The sequence below is a fragment of the Eubalaena glacialis genome, chromosome 17 (assembly GCF_028564815.1).
Source record: "Eubalaena glacialis isolate mEubGla1 chromosome 17, mEubGla1.1.hap2.+ XY, whole genome shotgun sequence".
In the NCBI taxonomy this organism is placed as follows: Eukaryota; Metazoa; Chordata; class Mammalia; order Artiodactyla; family Balaenidae; genus Eubalaena; species Eubalaena glacialis.
In genome coordinates, this window is record NC_083732.1 from 9,863,959 (window position 1) to 9,887,422 (window position 23,464).

Sequence of the window (23,464 nt, forward strand, 5' to 3'; positions counted from 1 at the left end):
TGAAAAGAAGACAGTATCTCTCAAGAAGAATGTCATAAACACCAAAGTACCCAAACCAGTGACTCAAGAGGGGAACTTTCCATGGAGACTAGAGAAGCCGTTTTACTAGAACCAGCTCCAAAGTCAGCGCTAACCTCATGGTGAAGTGGAACCCAGATGGTCTCTCCAACCCAGAACCCCTATATTTCAACCTAACTAGGGACTATCCACAGCTGTTATTTTCTTCCCTCCTCACTTCCTCATCTCCAGCTACATCTGTTTTCCTACATTTACCAAGCCCTTTCCTCCCTCTGTTGACTCACTAACTTATATACATCCTTCCGATCTCAGCTTAGCTGTCTCTCCCCAATTTAGCCACTTCCCTCTCACCCTCCCCAGGCTAGTTGAGGGCACCCAGGATATACTCTTATATGGTTTCATTGCATACTGCATTTTCCTTGGAAACATTTAACACAACTGTAATTTTTAAAATTATATCATGATATCCCCAGGGCCTCGCCCATTTCCTGACATAATGGGCACTCTGTACAACAGATAATGAATGAGTGTTGAATGAAGAACTGTGCAAGCAAATGGACTCGGAAGGTTGGTTAGGAGTTCCATTGGCAGAGATGGGGGAGAATTCTTCCGTTTCTATTCTCTGTCTCCATTTATATGAATGACCATTCTTCATACAAGCTAGAACCTTGGGCACATTCCTTGACTCTTCCTTACCTCCCACATCTACTCAGTCACCAGATGAGACACCGTCACCTCCCTTCAAGTAACTAAGCTCCTACGTGTTCTTCAACATTCTTCCCCAGGAAGAACGCCCTCTTCCCCGTGCCTCAGTAGACCCTCTGAACTTGTGCTCAATTTATTTTTTAATTAACTGTGTTCCCCGCTTGTAGAGCATGGGGATCGTACCCTGCCCACCCTGGGATCCAAGGACCTGGTTCAGTATCTGGAACATCATAAGAAATCAGTAAATATTTGTCATACAAATATGATGTGAAATTTTGTGCAAATATGTACAAAACACATAGCAAGGGAAATGCCCTCATGTCATTACATTATCTCTCATATCTCTGTCCTCACACCTTATGAAAATTTAAATTTCCCATTCCTTGCGCTACAGAAAAAAATCTGACTAATTTGCAATAAGGTATAAATGGTTTGTACACTTATATTTCCTGGAAGTTTTCATTGGCTACTAATTGTGGCCTGTTTTGACAGAAAGTTGACACCAACAAGCAGAGAACACCGACACCCCAGAGGGGGTTTAATTTCCTGTGTTCCCACTTGAAACTGTACATTAGAAATTATTGAAATGAAGGTGGTCGTCACTCTGCCAATATCTAGCTCTGCGCCCATTAACAAATGGAATCAGCCCTTGGGGGATCCCCAAGGCACTCAGCTCTGACAACACAGCCCTGTAGATGATGCCCAGAGCTGGGGGTTATCTCAAGGTACCATCAAGTGCATCACATTTTCTTCATTCATTTACAAATGGTGAATATCAGGCAGCTATTCAGAACATCTTGATCTGTCTGCTCCAGATTAACAGCCCAGGGAGTGTGAAGCATCAGCCTCACCCCTTAATGCAAGCGCTCTACACAGATGCCTGTTAGCTTGAAGGAGACATAATCCCACCTCCCTCCATCCCTGGTCAGACAGGTCGGAGCTCGCAGGTTCTCCTGGTTACCAACAGCCCCAAGCTGTGTGGTATGCCCTTTCCTCAGGAAGGAAGACTGAAGGATCTATCATCCAGATGGTACAGAATGGAAGGTGAGGGATCTGGGAACCAGTTGTGATTACGAGGGAGTAACCAAAAAAAAAAAAAAAAAAATCACATCCTCACAGCACCCTAAATGCAGTGAAAAAAAAAAAAGGGGGGGGGGGGGCTGTGAGGATTTTATGTGGATCCTGGGCAATGGTTTTATTGCGGGTTATTAGTGGGAAAATTTAGGAGCCCAAGAGAGATAGCAGCTAACAGCGTCCCGACAGGGTCCTTGTGTTTCCATTTTAATTCTAAATTCAATATCCCTGTCCCAACGCCCGCCACACACACCCCTCTCAATCCTCACACTGAGCTGTTCCGCCCGCCCCACCAGGGGGAGGCTGAGCCCTCGTCTCTCCAGCCGGCCCCGAGCCGCAGAGAAGAACGTGATGCACCGACTGGCCTCGGTGCAGCCCCAGGAGGTCACACGTGCGCATGTGCGCCGGCCGCCTCGCCTTCCTCCTCTCACTCGTTCTGAGTCTGCGCCTTCTCCAGGTCCCCTAACACTGCGGTATGAGTGCTGCCTACCCTGAGACCGTGGAGTCCTTACTCTCACTTTAGGGATGAGGACATGAAGCCCAGAGAGGTGACGTGATCCTTGCGCCCTTGTCCTCCTCTGTTCTGCCCGCTCAGCGCTGAGACGCTCCCGCCAAGACTCTACAGCAAAGAAGAGGAAAGCCAGTAGGCATGGGTGCCCACAAGCTCCTAGGGTCTCTCTCCCATCGGAACTGTCCGTATTTATCCATGATGTTCTCCTTCCTGACATAGAAGAGGAGGTCTTCACTCTGTCCCCAGGCTTTTGTGGCTTTTCTGTCCATCCTTCCCACGTATTCAGGTGCCTGCTTCATTAATGATTCTCTCTCCGCCTCCCTAACTTTATCTCTTTTTCCCTTCTCTCTCCCAGTTTCTTCCTCTCATTGGACCTTTTTCTTCAGTTTATGAATAAAGCCACATAAGTTTAAAAACAAAACAAAAGAAATTAGCCTGGCTCCCCACCCGGTATACACTGAACTTCCCCGTCTCTCATACTTCTTCCCTCCACATCTAGACTTTTCTACAAAATAGTCCAGACTTACAGTGTAACTTTCTCGCCCCCTATCCACTGTCAGGCCGCGGCTGTTGGGCTTTCTGTCCTATATTATCACTGAAAATGCTCTCTCGAAGGCCAGCAATGACCTCCTAATTGTCAAGTTCACTTAGATCTTACCGGGCTTCATTGTAATGGGTGACTTAGGTCACTGTTGACTGCTCCCTTCTGGCTTCCAAGCAACCCCATCTCTTGAGTTTTCCCAGGCAGTCCCATCTCTTGAACAGCACTTATCTTTTAAAAAAATATATTTATTTATTTGGTTGCACGAGGTCTTAATTGCGGCACGTGGGCTCCTTAGTTGTGGCATGCCAACTCTTAGCTGTGGCATGCATGTGGGATCTAGTTCCATGACCAGGGATCGAATCTGGGCCCCCTGTATTGGGAACGCGGGGCTTAACCACTGCGACACCAGGGAAGTCCCAAACAGCACTTATTTTACCAATTAAATTTTTTTTCTATTATCCTCATGCAAATTAAGCAGATTTCTGATGCAAACATAGGTAACAAATTTTGAAGTACTGGCCCTGGCTACTTTTGGAGTGATGTTTTATCATTAAGTCCTTAAAATGTTAACTTGCCATCCCCAGTATATAGCTTATACTCTCACCGTTACACTAAAGCATTTTAAGTAAGATCAGACAATGAAACAGAGGCATTTTAAAGTAAGACCAAACAATGAAACAGATGTTCATCCCTCTTAGATAGCAAAATGGCACACAATATTCTCAAGAGCTATACTCTTGGACCAAATATTTAATGGAAGTCAGATTTTATAATTCCTTTGAAGAAATGTCATGCAAGTAACCAACACTAAGAGGCATATATAGAACACTCATCTTTGTGTGCTTTATTTTTTTTTTTAAGATTTATTTATTTATTTATTTATTTTTAATTCATTTTTGGCTGCGTCAGGTCTTGGTTGCGGCACGTGGGATCTTCGTTGAGGCATGCAGCCTCTTAATTTTGGTGCACGGGCTTCTCTCTAGTTGTGGCGTGCAGGTCTTCTCTTCTCTAGTTGTGGCGCTAGGGCTCCAGGGCGCCTGGGCTCTGTAGTTTGCGGCACGCTGGCTCTAGTTGAGGCACGCGAACTCAGTAGTTGTGGCGCACGGGCTTAGTTGCCCCTCGGCATGTGGGATCTTAGTTCCCTGACCAGGGATCGAACCTGCATTCCCTTGCATTGGAAGGTGGATTCTTTACCACCAGACCACCAGGGAAGTCCCTTCGTGTGCTTTATACTAAGCATTTTATTGACTAAAAAAGAATAATTTAGTGTACTTTCTGGGAGCAATATTTGAAACTGGTCTAAGTGAGGTATTTGGGAGTACCAATAACTTGGATGCCAACATGAAGATAAAGTAGGGGAGAAGTAAAGGCATTTGTCTCTCCTCCTAAGTTGTATGAGGTACAAAGTAAATTAATTCTAAATTTTATACCTAACTAGCCTTTCAGTTTTGTCCACATTTTTCCTCAGAGGAGGAAACAGGAGCTCGCTCTCTCACTCACTTGCTCTCTTTTTTCTCTCCTCTCTTTTGTTCACTCTTGCTCTCTCTCTTTGATTATAAGAACAAAAAGTCTAGATTAGAGTTAATGGTGTACTCAGAGAACAGCTTTCTTTGCTACGTACAGTTCAGTCAACTGCAAAGCTTGAATGTACATGCTTGTGTCAGAGATTGGCCAGGTATTTGCCATTTGTGTGTTCTTTTTCCGGCACACAGCTGGGCTGCATCTCCCAGGCTCCCTGCAGTTAGGTGTCCCATGACATTGAGTTCCAGATCATGGAATGTGAGCCTAAGGAACACGCCCACTTCCAGGCCTAACACCCACGTCACTTCCACATGTGGTCCTCCATGCTCTTCCCGTTTCTGCCTATTGGATACAGACCAGCATAGAAGCTTTGGAAGCCACATGTTTAAAATGATGGAGCCACAGTGTTGAATAAATGTTGAAATAAATATTGAAATTTATTTCTCCAACAAAAAAGCATCTCAAGCAATTTGAGTTTGCTGTATGTTAAGGGATTTTCAGCTGGGAAGCAGGACCTCAATTCCAAGGGGTTGCTCACTTTCCACTAATGGATTTTCAGAGCTTTTTGAAATAGTTGGTGGAATAAGAGGAGATCTCATTCCATACCCTTCAAATGTGGTTAATTCAGCAGCCCACAGCATCAGGACTCAGATGACGTTAGATTTGAGTAGACACAAGACTTTACTCTGATTAAGAGTCTCTTTCTGCTTGGTTTTATACTCACTAACCCTTTAAAACATTTTAATGTCTTCCCACATGACTCAGATGCTTTGTTGACATTACACTGACTTCTTTCAACCATAGCTCCTGATGGAATTCTGTGTTCTTTCTATATTCTAGGTAGGTTGCCAATTCTTGTAGATATTTAAATGCTTGATTGGATTCAGCATTTCTCCCAAATCTCTTCTTGTCTGAGGTCATTGACCTGTCCAGATCCAAAAGTATAGTCCAGTTCCAGCATATTATTGATTAATTTTAGGGCTTTAAACAAGCTTAAATAGCTAATCCTGTATTGATTTGATTCATTCATTCAAGAAACAGTTATTGAAAACTTCTGTGTATTAGACCCACAAGGATACAGAAATGAATAAGACTTGGTCCCTTTCCCAGGAGATCTTACATTCTAATAAGTGAGCAAGGCATGTAAATCATTATGGAAGAGTAAAGTGCAGATAATGGTCTGTATAAAGTGAATCAGAAGCACAAAAAAAATAAGCAGAGGCTAACTGTGTGTCAGGGCACCAAGCATGGCTGCTCAGAGCATGAGAACATGGTCTTATATGAAGACTATTACATCATGAGGAAGGGAACAAAGGAAATGCATTTTAAATACTGGCAAAAGTATGTCAAAAAAGCTTGGGAAAACCATGGGATACTCAGGAAGTGATGAGTAGTGGGGTATGTTCAGTTCACCAAGTGAACAGCGGGGGCAGTCTTTGAGGGACCTTGGATTCTGTCTTAACACCAGTGAGTCCCAACCTATTTTATATCTTGGCACTTATAGAGAAAGATAACATTTATAAGGCACTCTGTGATAAATAAATTACTTTTTCCGAGCAATAAATGACCACCCCAAAGGGCTAGCTACCCCAAGTCTTGCTCAGCAAGTGTGTACGTGCACACCCACACCCTACTCAGGTCTCTCCAGCTGGGATACTCTGCTAGATGACATGTAACCAATGAATGGATTTAATCTTGGGAAGAATATGATCAGATTCAATTTTCTTTGAACAGTAATTCATAGAAAGAGAAAAGAATTTATAAAATGATCTCAGAAGAAATGGCATTTTTGCGATGGAGTCTGCCCTAGAAATGGGAAAACCAAAAGTAATAATAGAGGCTAATTTATTTTATTTTATTTTATTTTTTATTTTTTTCAATGGTTTTTAGTATATTCACAGACTTGTGCAACCAACACCAGAACCAATTTTAGAACATTTTCATCAACACAAGAGATAATCCCACCCCCCCATAAGCAGGCATTCTAGAGGCTATTTTAAAAAAAGAAAAAAGAATATTCAAAGGGGAAATGTTCAAAATTGTAGAAGCAGACAGTAAAAGTGAATTATAGAGAGACTTCAAAGTCAACAAGTATTTGTCACTTGATTTATCGAGCAAAGTAGAACGTTAGCCAGATTTAAATGAGAATGATAAAAATATATTGGGAAAAAATTGGATAACTGAGAAAAAATGTATTACATAAGGGAAAAATTATATCTGTTTAGACAGATTCTTAGAACAGTTTTTAGCCCTTACCTTTTTAAGCAATATATTTCCTCTCAGCCATTCCATTCTGCTTTATTGACCCCAAAGAGATTTTAGAAATTCATTATGCCATTATTTAAATATTATCTACTCTTAGAAAATTTTAAAGTGGGAAGAAACTGTCAGCACTGATTATGGGAACATCTGCTTCCAGAGATCTGGACCCATGAGAGAAACAAAAGCTGGAAATGCAGCCAAATAAAAATGAAAAGGGAGCTCCAAAAATAGAAAAGGGAGGTGTTTTCAGAATTTTTAAAAATCTTGTTTTCTCTAGAATAAAATGTTCCTCTGAATGAGCCCAGCAGTAGTGACACAAAGCCACCAGTGATTCTGAGCAGATAGTAATTGAAAAATTACAAAAACTTTCAAAGAGACTTCAGGAAAGCCAAATTGTAGTTGATAAGAGTAAGCAGCCGTTCCACCCAATTACTGATGAAGATTAACCAAAGGGTTAAGAGTATGTCTACAATAGGAAAATAGCACAATTTGTGTCGCTTTAAAAAAGCTGAGTAACTTTAAAGGAAATAGAAAATACACTGTTAGAGATGAAAACGCAAATAAGAAAGAAAGAAAAAAAAGAGAACCTAGCTCCTTTCTTTCTGAATATGAGAAAATCAAAACTAAAAAGTGTATGTGTGTATTGAGGAAGTAGGATGGTGGGAGCTGGTATGTCAGAGGCATCTTTATAAAGGTGATACAACTCTAGCAACTAAGAGTGAGGAAAGAAGCCACGGTGGCAGATGCTTTCTTATCAAAGGACCCTGTAGGGACACCATAACCAGGTTCCCCCTTGCAAGAATCAAAGACAAAATACTAGAGACGGTCCATGGGATCCTTACAGAATAACTAGAATAAGTGCATCCCTGCATCTAAAGGAATAACACTGAAAGCATTAGGAAAAAGTCACTCTGTGCACTTTGCATGAAAGGGATATATTACCTACAAAGAATCCCACGGAGTGACTTGAAATTCCAAGAAAAAAAGAGAGAGATCTTCCCTCAGTATTTGTGCTACTGTGGGGGGAAAGGACTAGAGAATAAAAACAATGCCAGTTAAAAGCTAAAAAAAATGGTGATCAAGAGTGTCCGTGTGCAGACTTCCCTGGTGGCGCAGTCGTTGAGAATCTGCCTGCCAATGCAGGGAACACGGGTTCAAGCCCTGGTCCGGGAAGATCCCACATGCCGCGGAGTAACTAAGTCCGTGCGCCACAACTACTGAGCCTGCCCTCTAGAGCCCGCAAGCCATAATTACTGAGCCCCCGAGCCACAACTACTGAAGCCCACGTGCCTAGAGCCCGTGCTCCGCAAGAGAAGCCACCGCAGTGAGACCCGCGAACCGGAATGAAGAGTACCCCCGCTCGCCGCAACTAGAGAAAGCCCGTGTGCGGCAACAAAGACCCAAAGCAGCCAAAAAAAAAAAAAAAAAGGTGTCCCGTGTGCACTAAGGCGGGTCACGGGTGCACTGGGAAGGTCACATGGGCTGGACACGTGCTCAGGGAGTGCCCAGCACCAGCCCTGGACAGAGGGAGAGCCACAATCCCACGTGACCCTGAACTCTGAAAATTCTGCCTCCCTTGAGCTTTACTTTCTTCCTTGCCATGTCCTTATACGGGGAAGCTTAATTTTCCAGAATAAAAAACACTCAGAGATGGTGAAACCTCAGCCTTCAAAACGTGACGGACTAATCAATCCTCCCTCTTCCAGACTAGCTACTCTTTCCAAATATGAGAAAATCAGACTAGACGCAAGCTCAATACAAGTTCCCCAAGGACAGATGCTCTTCTGGGGAAGGGGGGAATAGACTGCTGGAATTCTCACAAACCATTGTTGTCCTAAGCTAAACAAAGGTTTTGAAATTTGGGAATCAGTAGTTGATGGGAATGTGTCATCGGAATAAGATAAATGTGTGAGTAAATCAATAGCAGCCTGCGGTCTGCTGCACGCACTCCACGGCTTTTATCTCACCTGGGGCGTCCACACCCTGGCAGGCAGTCATTGTCTTCATTGTACAGGCGAGTACACCGAGAATTTTCCCAGCTCACAGCCTGCAAGAAGTGGAACTAATGTTTGATCCAGATATTTCAGGGACCAAAATCCGTATGCTTTCAAACCCCCAGCTGTGCCAACAAGGATAACAACGAAATTCTTCATAAATAGGTAAAGAAAGATACATTGGGCACTCACTAGATTAAAACTAAAGCATTCATATTTAAATATTGAGTAAGAATATAAATTACTTGCACTATGTAAGAAAAATAATGGGCTAGCCCAGTAAAATTTAATTGGATGTGGAGAGGCATATGTAACACACCCAGCGGTCTTGCTCCAAGTCAAGTGTCTTGTTAGCAAGTACTCAATATGTGAAGATTATCATTAGAACAACAAAATTTTAGGATGCGATTCAAATACTACACAACTGTGAAAACAATGCCCCCCCCAAAAAAACTGTTGACCTTTAATAGCTGTTCTGTATGGCTATACGATGAAATTCTAATTAATAATCTGCCATGATTAAAGTCTGGTTCAATAAAATGTAACAGAATATGATTTGGCAAATGTTGTGGGTATGATCTTTAAGAAGCAAAAATGTACCTTCCCTTATTTTCCCAAAACGAGATTTAGCATTTCTTCTCATGGTGGTCACTTCCAGGAAACCTCAGCCACTTCACTGATTTCTCAGCCACGTCAGGTGTCAGTGCAGGGAAGGCTGTCCTCCTACCAGGACTGATTCTGAGGTGAAGGTGGATGTGCTGATGCCGGCTGTCAGGGGCAGGGCTGGGCAGCCCTGTCTTTTCCCATCTTTCCTGCCGGCATCCACTGAGCTGTGCAAGGGCCCTATCGTGGTCTCAGTTGTCAAACATGTCTTGATCTTGGCTCTCCTCACTCCGTGGACAAGTCCAGAGGGGCCTGGGCCCTAGACCACCTTCCTGAGCATGATAACTGTTGCTTCACATCGGTCTTCCACGTCTCACACTAATGTCTCGTGTAGCCAACCCTGACTCAGACCCATAGAGAGAGGGGAAGTCAGGAAACAACGCAATTCCAGCTTAGATACGTTGACCCATTACAAAATCACTACAGTATTTAATAATAAAGCTGAGGCATTACTCTTGAACGTATCCCATGTAATCTCGAGGTCATAGCAATTTAATATCCTTAATTATCCATTTTAAAAGTACCTAAACAAGCATTAATTGTTGAAATTTTAAATTGTTCCATTTTCTTTTGAACTTGTACTTCCGTTCCTCTTCACCCATAAACTTCTGTCCTAGTGTTATATCTTTGTTTCTAAAAGGTTTTTTTTAGTCTACCCTTACATTTCTGCAATGAAAAGTTGTTTATAGATTGAAATTTCATTCTCAATGTTGCCTTTTAGTGTACAAAAATTCTTAGTTTGTGTAGTCCAGTTATCAATCTTAAATCTTAATTAGGAAATTTCACAGTTTGTTCTTCAAGATTATTAACTAATCTTCAGTCTTTGCCTTTTTACATACATTTTATTTTATTTTTTAATTTTATTTATTTATTTATTTTTGGCTGTGTTGGGTCTTCGTTTCTGTGCGAGGGCTTTCTGTAGTTGCGGCGAGTGGGGGCCACTCTTCATCGCGGTGCGCGGGCCTTTCACTATCGCGGCCTCTCTTGTTGCGGAGAACAGGCTCCAGACGCGCAGGCTCAGCAATTGTGGCTCACGGGCCTAGTTGCTCCACGGCATGTGGGATCTTCCCAGACCAGGGCTCGAACCCGTGTCCCCTGCATTGGCAGGCAGATTCTCAACCACTGCGCCACCAGGGAAGTCCTACATACATTTTAGAATCAGCATTTTGATTAAACTGCTGAAATTTTTTTACTGAGATTGCTTTGAATCCATAGATTAACTGATCCACAAATTAACTGGTATCTTTACAATATTGAGTTTCACAATCCATGAATGTTTTATATTCTTCCATTTGTTTAAGACATCTTTAATTTCCGTCAAGATATTTTGTTGTATTCAGTGCAGAGAACTTGCAAATTTTTTAGATTTATTCCTATGAATAAAAATTTAATATTTTCCTGTGACCAGATTTTAAGTGTTAAAGTTCTTCTTTAGATGCAATTGCAATAATTGCAATTATTGTCTACCAATGTGATTGAGCAAACATAAATGTATTGCAGATATTGATGAACAAGTCTTAAACATAAAATGAAATATTTGTTGGAAGGGTACCTCTTAATAAAATGGGCAGAGTGGTTTTGTTTCTAGTAGCTTTGCTGGAATGCAATAGGCTACCACAGGTACTTTCACAGAAAAAAAAATGAGAATGGGAGGAAATTGATTACAACAATGTCACTCAATTGTTTTAATTCCTTCTTTCCCCAAATAGTTTTGAGGGCTTATCTTGTACCAGGCACTGTTCTAGGTGCTGGGGATATAGAACTGAACAAAATCAGACAAAATCAGACAAAAATTCTTGTCTCATAAAACTTAAATTGTAGTGAAGGGGTCAGACATCAAATAAGATTTTTTTTAAAGTAAAATGTATAATACAGCATAGTAAAGAGTGATAAATACAAAAGAGAAAAAAATAAAGGAGGAAAAGAGATAGGACAAATGGGAAGGAATGAAATTATAGATAAAGTAGCTGAAATATATGTCAAAAAGTACAATACATACTGATCCATTATCAACAATTATTTTTGAAGTACTACAACTGATAAATAGGTTATGTTCTCCTTCAATTATTTTGGAAGCAAAAATTGGAAACTACCTACCTTGTCATTAGTAGCCATTACTTTGTCATCCATCACAAGAAATTAAAACTGTCATTTTGTTTAGTGCACTAGGGGCTTTTACTTCTGAGTAGTGCACAAAGATAAGTGCCTATTCACATGGTTGAGATGGATGCCTTTCAGTAAAGTGGAAAGAAGACAATTGTGGAAGAGGATGAGAGAACCCAGGACCAGAATAGCCACAGGTACCGTCTCAGGACACATAAATTTTGGAATAAGGCTCTTGGAATTGGCCACCTTAAATTACACTTGCCCACACACCATTTGGGACGTCCTTACATCCGCCCAGGATGAGGAGGGGCTTGGACTCCCAGACAGACCGAGGGTTGCTTCCAGACCCTCCAGACTCTCCCAGTGACGGCTCTCAGTGTTTTCCAGGCCAAACTGCCATCAGGTCATTGAGCTATATCCATTTTTATGAGCTACATCAGTACTTATGCCTGAGGGGGACTAGATGAAGTGAGAAGAGTCCATTTTGCGTGGCTGTTGCCAGGCAGGAAGAGGTAAACATGTTGGAAAACTCTGGTCCGGACAAGGCAGCCTCTGGGACTGCGGACTCTGCTCTTCCGGCTGGGGCTGACATCTCCCTGAGCATCTCATTGGTCCCACGTACTTCCCTTCTTCAGTTTCCTGTGCTTTCTGCAAGGTGGAGGAGATTTTAAACTTCCTGCATCAGAAAGGGAACAATAACGAGCATCCATAAACGTTGCCCTTGGGGTGTCATCTGCCTCTTTAACGGCTCTGACGGCTCCTAAAGTTATTTGGGGCAGGCGGCAGCACAGCCTCAACCAGCTCCTCTGGGCATCAGCAGCGTTTCAGGGCACTTCCACATTCCCCGGGCCCAGCGGACCCATCAGGGCACCCCTCGGCGTGATGTGAGCAGCCCGACCGTGGCCTGCAGTTTGGCACACGGGTCATGCCCTCTGAAAGCTCAGATTCTTCAGACAGGAGATAGCGTCAAGTCAGTGATGCTGTGGACTAGCTCATTCCCTAGTAACGCAGGCAGAGTTCAGTTGCCAGCTACCTCGGAAATAACGGGTCTCTCCTAAAAGCCCTCATTGTCTGTGGGGTGCTGCAAGATCCTCCCTGAGGTCCTTTAAGGGCCCCTCTTCGTGAACTCAGTTGATGTCGAGCCTCTACCCCAGCTTTTCTCTTATGAATGCATATCACAGAACAAGTAAATCACAACATAACGGTCCCCATATTGGAGTTCTTTAAAAGTCCTGAGCAGTGTTTCCTTAAGACATTATTGCTGGCAACCTATACAATAAATGCTTATTAGAATAGTCTCATAACCACCTTACAGGAACAGTGATAGAGCAGAAAGTAGGTTAAGAATAAATATGTTAATTGGTCCTCATCTTCCCAAATCTTTTCATTTCTCTGAGCTAAGTGCAATGGTACATTATCTCCGCATTTCACAATTCAGAGACGAGGCTGCATGCAACAAAGCTGGATTAGAAACAAGAGGCCTGCCCTCTGGTTCATTCTTTGGTGAATATACAATAGTTAAACCTGGGACATAAATGATAGCTTGAGTTCCTCACTGGAAATGGCTTGTGTTGCTTTCAGTGTCAATCAGGTTTGCAATGTCTGAGTGAGGCACTGCGTCAGTAGTACTGAGTTATCTGTTGGAAACTTGACTGATGACCAAAAGTCTCCTGTAGTCAAACAGAAAACTTGCAGTGGGTTGTGCATCTCTTACAAGTGGTAACAAGTCTGTATTTGTGCAGTAAGATGATGCTGTAAATCGAGAGCACCTTTGCAATTCCTCCAGGTCGGAGAGAACGCCTGACAGGGATTTGCAGTGGTGAGAGTGAGTAACCACAAAGATATTCCATTCCAAGTAACATCATTTCTTCCAAGTGGAAGTTGGCACAGGAAATACGTTTGAAAGGACTACAAACAATGGGGTTTCCTGGCTGCAGGCTCTTCCTGAGAGATCTTTTATAGTAACACCTCAGTTTCTGAAAACAGTTGAAGGGGGCAATGCTTTGCATAACTGGCTTTTCTGCACCGTTGATGCTAGGTGTTAATTGTGCTAAGTTTTTTGTTCTACATTTTAAGACTTTAATAACCAGAGTATATTGAATTCAACTCAATTATCCTGCAGGTCACCCACCAAGCTGTGCCCGCCCCCTCCTTCTGTCTTCCCCGCCTCTTCCAAGGCACTCTTCTGGCAAAGACCCTTATGTGGTGTTCTCACTGTAATGACTGCAGATGCTTCTTTTCTAAACCTTCTTTTCTAATACTTCTGAAAACCCATCCATGCCTCTTCTACTACTTCCCAGGTTTCACTGAAATTCATCTCCTTATTTCTACTGGAGAAACTCCTTAAATTCAGCATCTTCTTCTCACATCTTTCCCATTACAGTGACTTTTAGAATGCACAGTTGCTTCACTTTCTTAACAATGTGATATAACTACCTTTCTGCAAACGTAAAAGCTTAAGGTCTTTCCTACTGAGTTGTTTTCAAGTATTTTGTTAAGTCATCTTAAAAAACAAAACAAAAAAAAACTTCATTTTTTAAAGCATCATTTTAAAAAAACTTTCAGAGTCTATAAACTTGCCCTCCATTTGCATTTCAATTTACCTCTTTACTTCAACTATCTTCCTACTCTGGTGTGTGCATAAAAAAACTATTTTTCTAATATGGAAACATCAGGCTTCTCTTGTCAAGAGGCCACATTGCTGTGTTCCATCCGTAAAGGATTCATGGTGTTTTCACTTTCTTAATTATCTACTTTTCAATGATTCCTCCTTAATAGTTACTCTTTTGGTAGTCTTGTCTAGTTCCCAAAATTTATATATATACACACACACACCCACATTAGGGTAAATAAACTACAATATTTTTCCACCTTTTGGATATTATGAATAATGCTGTTATAAACATTTGTGTACAAATTTTTGTGTGGACGTATGTTTCCATTTCTCTTGGGTATATACCTAGGAGTGGAACGACTGGGTCATATGGTAACTAGATTTACCCTTTTAAGAACTGCCTAACAACTGTCTTCCAAAGTGGTTGCACCATTTTACATTTCCACCAGCAGTGCATGGTGTCCAATTTCTCCACATCCTTACCAACATTTGTTATTATCTGATTTTTTTTTATTATAGCTATTTTAGTGGGTATAAAGTAGTATCTCACTGTGGTTTTGGTTTGCATTTCCCTGAGAATATTTTTGTAATGAGGTTGATGTTGAAAACGAACAAACAAACAAACAAAAACCACTTCAGGATGACAGAATACATTTTCTCTCTTTGCTTTTCTTCATCAGTCAGAGGTAGGGTTATTTCAGCCTTTAAAGAACTGCTTTGTAAATTAATCTAAGTTCCCTACAATGACTGTGAGCACTTCGTAAATGAGTCTTCTACATTTTAGCTGCCCTGCATTCAAGATCAGTTAAAGAATTTAAATCAAATTATTAAATCAAGTTATTAAATCAAACGAAGCACCCCCAAATCATCTTTTGAAGCTTTTAGTAAATGGCAATAAATGAAAGCTTATAAAAAAGGAAAACACTGAAATTTATGCTCACAAAAGCAAGCAAACTGGACAAATGAGCGTTTAAATGTTATACAAAACTTAGTTTTCAATTTTATAATTTCCTTCTGAAATTTCTTAACCTGAGAAAAGACTCTTTTGACAGAGCTCCTGTGTTTTATTCGACAAATTTATATTCTGCACCAAAATGAAAAAAAGTTGATTTGTGAGAAGCTCTACAAAGAATCGTAAATAGATACAATTTAAGTTTTGTGTCCTGTAACATTTTTGGCAAGGAAAGATGTGCTGAGTGGATGTAAAATAACAGTGCTGGGGAGGTATTTGGGCTAAACTATATTGCACCTGTCCTCTCTTTAGCAAACTTGCTTGGCATTTAGCAGCACCTATACGGAAGATATTTCCACAGTTAAAATAGTTAATGCTACGTAGGAAATTATTAGGTCAACTAAAAAATTGGCATATGGTTGTTTGCTTGGATAAAAATATTGTATCAGTATTAAATTTCCTGAAGTTGAAAACTCTACTGTGTAAATGTAAGAGAATATTATTATTTAGAGGAAATGCTCACTGAAATATTTGGGGGTAAAGGCCTTTATGCAAGTAACTTACTCTTGAATCATTCAGAAAAATGTTATGTATATATATTATTTGTGTGTGTATGTGTGAATACATGTCGATCTAGATGTATATGGAAGAGAAACAGCAAACAATAAAGCAAATAGAGTAAAAAAAAAAAAATACTGTGATTTACAGTCAATTAAGGTATCAACAATTTCAAATTTACTAATCATAAAAAGAAATTTTGAATAAGATTGTAAATAAATTTATGAAAACAATAAAACCATATTGAAAAAACTTTATATTATGTATATATTTTTCCCCCAAATATCAGTGATTTGGTATATTAGAGACAGAGATGGGCTAAGGAGCAGATTCATGGCAGTACATGAATATATACCAAAAATAATCATTCTGTTAATGTTCCATTTTAACGTTCAAACGATAAATGTAAAGAAGTTTTCTTTTTATTTTGCTTTAATGAATACAGGTATTCATTTTTAATCTTTATTTTTAAAAATAATTTTATTTTGAATATAATTTTTCAATTGAATAATTTTATTCACAAATGTATATATTTATACTTTTGTTTATTTTATACCCCCTTTAACTTCCAAAAGTGCCCTATAAATTATAGGACCATTCAACTTTTAGTCAATGATGTTAATTGATCAAGTGATCTTTCTTCTAAATTCCCACCCACTGGTCAACAAGGTAAGGGAGTTGATATTTGATTAAATATCTAATCTAATAAAAACTTAATCCAGTCTGACTAAATGGCCCCTTTAGGCACTGCTCATTCTCTCTGGGAAAATCTTTTTAGTGTCTCACATTGACTCCACTCTCACTGCTTCTCTCCTTGAGGTTGTATCCAGGTAACCTATGTGACTTGGTAGGGAAAGGATGGGCCTCAGGCTCCTCTGGTCTCCAGGGGTATTACCTGGAGATGGTCCCTTGTCACCTGGTTGTTGTGAGCCCCAGAGGTCTCCAAAGCTCATGTCTACACAGTGATCTGGTGAAGCTTCACCTCACCTCCTTCAGTGGAGCTGGAAGGATAGAGCAAGTCAGAGTAGGTCAAGACTTCACTAGAACTTCTAGGCTAATTCATCTCTCTCTAAATCACAGTTCACTAGCATGCCTGTCTTGAGTGGAGGATATAATATAATATTCACATGCTGTGTACCTAAACACACAGACACAGCGTTCAGTGTTCCTATATGCCCACATACCTGTCAATGTTAGAGTGCTGTAGTATAACCAGAGCTTGGTATGACCTGATTAATATTTTTAATGGACTATGCCAAAAAAAAAAAAACAAGAGAAATGAACTAAGATTAGCTGTAGACATTAGGTTTGGAAAAGAAAGATTGAGGCTTTGGTCAAAACAGAAAGAAATTAGAAAGAATATTACCAAAAATAGTGAGTCTATACAGACTGTGAGGCAAGTACCACACCACCAGAGAGAAGTCGAAACCTCCTCTGCAAAATGCAGGTTCTTAGGGACTTCCCTGGCGGCCCCGTGGTTGACTCCGCGCTCCTAATGCTGGTAGCATGGGTTCGATCCCTGGTCGGAAAATTAAGAGCCAGCATGGCATGGCCAAAAAAGGAAAGAAAGTTAGGGGACCCAACAAAATGCAGGTGCTTATTTGTCAGGAACGGCTTGAGGACAGAAGGCGAGGACAGATGGCAAGGACATAGATTTTGTGACTTCTCAAAGGTCTTTCTAATGATGCAATAAATATTCTTAAGGAAAAAAATGGATTCTGGCAACAAGAAGAAAAGGTATATCTTTTGATATATAGGGGGAAAGGGCATATCTCTATGCCTAAGGACAAACATTATTTAAAGTCTAATGTTATTTAATGTTACTTCATTTTTCACTAAAGCCAGTAACAACTGTGATTTTTCAGTCCCTAAGATCCCAAGTTCTATGTGTGTTTCTTAAAATTTCCCCATTTTTTGACCACTGATAATATTTTGAACAGTCTTTATCTTAAATACACAGTCTTCCATTTTTGTGATAGGCAGATATTTTCGTTAATATTATTTTTATGTGTTCTTTTTTAATCACCTAGTATTATATGAGTTTGCACATTTATTCATATTGGGCTATGTTGTATTTTCAGTTGATTTCATAGGTGGACTTGATGCACACTCCTACTACCAGGATCATGTTGAGTTAAAGCCTGTTCATCTGTAAGTAAAGGTGTGATGAGATGGAAAATATTAATCCTTCTAACTTGGCCAAAACTAACCAAACCTGAAATAATTTGGACCTACCACTACTAATCATTGGTTTAATTTTCCACTCATATTTGAAACACACCTTTCACATGTAACCCAACATTATCATTATTATTGTTCATTCCAAAAAGGATTTGAAGTCGGTACCATGGTTTATGTTTCTAAAAATGATAGTTTTATTTTATTTTTCTTATCAGTAGTTGATTGCCAAATTGAAGGGAAAAAAGGATGATTTAGTCTACAAAAGAGAAACTTAATATGTGTCTTGGGGGCAACATAGCAGAGGGAAAAGGGAAGAAAGACTAGATTGGGATCCAGGCTCTATCTGTGTGGTCCCAGGGGCCTCCCTTGAAGTCTCTGAGACTTGGTTCTGTCACCTGGACTATAGTTTCATAGGTGGAGGAGAGAGGATGGATTCAATGGGATAAGGTATGTAGAGCATCTGTAAAGTTGCCCATGACTGTGCCTAGTACTCAAATATTTGACTGACCGTAAGGAAGTCAACAACTACAACAAAGACACCTCAAACTGGACAGATTTCAGTTGAGTATAAGGAAGGAATCATGGTCACTTGATTGATAAAATAGTAGGAAACAAGAAAATAGATACCATGACTCCATTCCTAGAAAACTCTAAGTAGCAAATAGACAACTGTATAAAATAATAGATATCATGTGCACTTTGCGTATATTATCTCACTTCATCCTCATGAAACTACTGTAATGTACTAATTAGTAGTCCATTCTATAAATAAGGAACCTGAGGTTCATAGATGATAGACAACCTTCCCAAAGTCTCTCAAGTAGTCAGTGATGGAGCTGGGGTCTTTCCCTCAACATGACATTGTGGACTTGCTCGGATGACCTTCCGTTTCTTTCAGCCCAGTGCTCTGTAATTTCATGGAGACAGAGGAAATTTGTACAACAGTCACTGGTGTAAGAAACATGTATGAAAGTCTTCATCAGCTGCCTCTTTGCCACAGTGGTTCCTACCCAAATCTGCAACCCCTTCCCCAGCTTCTTTGGGGACGGAAGCCCTGAGAAACCTGCACTGGCTCCTCCACCTCCCCATGTGGAATTAATTTGATTCCAGTAGAATGAGCTAAAGGAAACATAGTTCACAGGCTACACAAATCAGCACTGTGCCTGTCACATGATCGATGTTTAAATATATGTTGGTTTCTTAAAGCCAGCCTAATCTGGAAAAACATCCACCCTGTATAACATTCCAGGACCAAGAAGCCACCACCTCATTACTCATGCTGCTGCGTGCTCATCAATGATCGACTCCAGAAGTGGATATCTGCGGATGTGGGGAACTTGGCAGGGATTGTGACAATAACAAAGATGATCAGAGCAACTGGAAGTGAGAAAAGAACTGAAACAATGCCTAGCGGTGACTTAGAGAGTCTTCTATATGTTTGTTATGTGAAAAGAGAATGATGAATGATGTCTTTCATCTCCACTGTGAAAAACATAACTCAGCAGAGAAATTGCAATATGAAACATGTTGGTCAGAGGTCAGAAAGATCTTACTATGAGGGGAGGTTATTAAAAAATGGCAATTGATTACTGATGGTAATGGAATCTCCTTTCTTGAATGACACTCTTGTATCCATGTGCCTGAAAAGGGTGTCCTGTGGCATGGCCCAGAGGCAAATGACTTCTGTCTCTGTTTCCTAAAGTCCCTTCAATCTCTGTGAATCCAGAACACATGAAACGTCTTGATAAGTTTACCTAAAAGGCTTTGATCAACTCCACTCCCTCCTCAAAGGGCTTTCCTTTTTTTTTTTTTTTTTTTTGAAGTATAGTTGATTTACAATGCTGTATCAATCTCTGCTGTACAGCAAAGTGACTCAGTTATACCCATATATGCATTCTTTTTTAATATTCTTTTCCATTATGGTTTATCACAGGATATTGAATACAGTTCCCTGTGCTATACAGTAGGACCTTGTTGTTTATCCGTTCTAAATGCAATAGTTTGCATCTACCAACCCCAAACTCCCAGTCCATCTTTCCCCCACCCCCCTCCCCCTTGGCAACCACAAGTGTGTTCTCTATGTCTATGAGTCTGTTTCTGTTTCGTAGATAGGTTCATTTGTGTTGTATTTTAGATTCCACATATAAGTGATATCATATGGTATTTATCTTTCTCTTTCTGACTTACTTCACTTAGTATGATCATCTCTAGTTGCACCAAAGGGCTTTCTCAATTACCCTGTTCACTGCTGACCTTCCACACCTTTTCAGCTGAATGTGGCATCAACTACAGGCTGCAGAAAGCAAGAGAACAAGTTTCTACTTTGATAGATGATGCATATCATTATGTCAGATGAATATGGAACGCCTTTCAACCACGGAGGAAGCAGGAATCGGCAAGGTCAAACTAAACCCAAATTAAAATCATTGTGCATGAAACAATTTAAGAGGTCAGTGGGTGCTCCCCTCAGGTATGCAAATATGGCGGAATTTATCCAGTCGGCATCAATCAGCCTGCTTGATTTCTTTTAATAAAGCCTTTGTATTGGATTCCATCGTAACCAGTTCAGGGATGCCACATCCATTGTACCAGCAAGACTGGAGGAAAAGCCAATCTTCTGAACTAAATCGTTAGAGGGGGCATGGACCCTGGCTTTTAACCTTCGTGAAGGGTCTAATTTCCATGGAGTACGAAGCCAGGTTTATGAAGAGGCCACTTTATGAAGGGGATCGGGAGAATCTTTATCATATTCCCGGGAACATGGATATAGATGGGTAACTTTCAGCTCCAGAGGGGTGGTTACATTCACTGCAGACTTGCACAGGGAGCCCTCATTCTTGTGTTTGATTGTGTCATTGCTCGCAGTCATAAAGTGCACTTTTCCAGGGCCCACAGTCCAGCTGGGTGTGAATATGTGCACTGGGGTGATGTGATGTGAGGCAGTTCACACGTGGATTTGGTCTTTCACGCTTTGTCTCTCTTTAAAGTACCAGCATCAACAAATGAACTTATTTACAAAACAGAAACAGACTCAGACACAGAAAACAAACTTATGGTTACCAAAGGGGAAAGGATGGGGAGGGGTAAATTAGAAGTTTGGGATTAACAGATACACACTACTATATACAAAGCAGATAAGCAATAAAGACCTACTGTATAACACAGGGAACCATATTCAATATCCTGTAATAACGTATAATGGAAAAGAATCTGAAAAGGGATATATACATATGTGTGTGTGCACGCATGTGTGTATATCTGAATCACTTTGCTGTATGCCTAAAACTAACACAACATTGTAAATCAACTATATTTAAATTAAAAAAAAAAAGTAATGGCACCAAGCTATCAAGACCCACTGGTTACATAAATTGGTTTACTTCCATTTACAACTGTTTATTGATCACTCACAACATGTGTACCAGGCCCTGGGCTGGAGATACAAAGGTGGGTAATACTTGAGCTTGACCTCCAGCCGCGAATGATCTAGTAGAGGAGACCTACATAGAAATAAGTAGATACAAAACAACATCCCCAAGGCAATTTTTTGCAGAAGAGGGAACGTTTACTTCTCACTTGGGGAGAGAAGGCACCACGGGGAGGTGATGCCTGAGCTGATGTTGGAAAGACGATGAAGAGTTTATCAAAAGCAGAAGAAGAAAACGAATGTCTCCCGCATGGAGGCTCATTTTTTTGGCCACTCTGCAGAGGATAAAGTTGAAAGTTGTGCATATCCAATCTGGCCTTCACCCCAGTTCTCACATAAAGTCAGCAAACCTACAAGGAAGCAGATGTTTAAGCCGAGAAGGAAGCTTGGCTCCTGGTGGGGATGCTCTGAGATGCTCAACTGCCATTGCTGTACCATCTAAACAATGGCATCCTTTATGCCTACGGCCATGGAGATGCTTCCAGTGATTGTCGTCTGGGTCTGGCTTGGGGTTACGTGACACACGGGTCAAGGGGAGCCTCTTCTGGGGACCCCTGTCTGGCCATGGCGGCGAATGAGGGAGCTCTAACTCTCAACATAAGTACGTCCTGTTTCTCTGCCAGGGTCTCCTCCGTTGCTGCTCCTACACCACCTTTCACAATGGCGAAAGGGCCAGGGCAAGGGTTGCTCACCTGGCCATCAGTGGCTTTGAAGAGGACACCTCCGCAGCAGCTCATGGTGGAAGCAGCAGCTACCCCAAAGGGAGAGGACTGACAGAAGCAGATTTACCTCTCAGGAAGAAGCATAGCTTGGCAGAAATCCACGCAGCTCTGAAAGAGATACAGACATTCAGGGAATGATAGAGCGAGCAACTGAATTACTTTAAGTTTTGTCAAAATCATCATAATCGTTAGCAACTGGGTGGTGGGACAATTAAGCTCCAGGTAGCAGTAACTCTTCACATAAAAATAATTAGACCAAGGCAGTTTATCAAAGAAAGACAGCAGTGGAATCTCAGAACTGAGTTTCACAAGAGAAGTAGAGCGATCTGATGATGTGAGAAATTTCCATGAGGAAGACACCCTGTGACTGCAGTTAAGAAAGACGTGATGAAAAAAGCTTCTTCTGTTACTTTTAGCCAATCTTTTTCTAAGGTTTCCAAATGAGAACTTGACGTTTCTCTGGTATCTTGACTTGTCTGATTGCCTTTGCAGGAGGCTAATTTTTCTTCACAAAAATTTTTACATGCTCTGTGGTCACCGCTGATGGAGTGTCTGCTATTGCAACCAAGGACCGGAACACAGACGCAGCTGCCCCCCATTTCAGGCTGGCACTGCCGTCAGCTCCACTGTACCTCCAGCCCTCACGGTCCAGACTCAGAGGGCATCCGCCTCTGACGATCGGACTGCTGGACGGAACCAGAGACGGTCACATCCATCTCCGCTCTTTCCTGAGAACGGGTGTTTTGTATCAGTATCCTTACAAGTTGGTGCCAGGCCATTCTGCATGTACAAAATCTACATTAAAAACCAGCCAGGAGGAGAAATCAGAGGGATGTGTGTGGGTGTGTGTGGGAGACGGGGAGGTGAGAATGATGTGCTTTCAAACCCTGATTTAACAACCAATAAACACCAACGGGGAACCATCATTTACCCCATCCCTCCTCCATTTCTTGACCAGCTGCCTGAAGACTAATAAAATGATAGCTCTCTGGCTATACCCTGTTTTCATTTGTCCTTGATTGGCTTTCACACCTTCCTGTTCGTCTATCTATGTGTCTGTCCCTGTGGCACGCAGAGCCAGGTGTCTGTGACCTGCTCATAGGATGGCTGCTCACATTTCCCATTACTGAGTGTGCAGTTCTGTTGCCTGAGGGCAACCGTCAGTCCCTGGAAAGATGGGCACTTACAGAGGCATTAACTCTCCGGGACGCCTCAAGCATGCAGAGCACCGCAACTGTATAGCGCTCAGCGCCCTCTTACTGGTCCCAAAGGAGAGGCAGCCTCCCTGCCTGCCTGCCTTACTTAGCTCAAAGCAGGCGGCACTTAGGGCTCACTGCTCTCCCTGGCTTTGGGGAGCCTTCCCTTTGTCACTGGCATTCATGACTTTTTGATCCATCCTAGGAAATGATTATACTATTTTAGGGACAACGTAAGAACACACCTAATGTGTAGCTATTTGACCAAGGAGCAGCGAGATGGCTGTGTTTATACGGTTCCCGCAGTTCTGACTCATCCCTACACTGGCCGGTTCATGCACCACTGTCCTTGCTAGGAGGGAACGAGGCCACCAACCGTGCAGCCGGCCACACGCAAGAGGGCCTCCACGACTGAT

General features: G+C 41.4%; 1 protein-coding gene across 1 annotated transcript in view; it reads left to right on the top strand.

The window, feature by feature from the left end:
* The window catches only part of NKAIN3 (sodium/potassium transporting ATPase interacting 3), a 534,829-nt gene that overhangs the window by 507,618 nt on the left and 3,747 nt on the right, over positions 1 to 23,464 (top strand). The window contains exon 6 of the mRNA XM_061171937.1: positions 17,604 to 17,673. Coding sequence (XP_061027920.1) covers positions 17,604 to 17,673 — 70 coding nt within the window. The remainder of the gene's footprint in view (positions 1 to 17,603; positions 17,674 to 23,464) is intronic.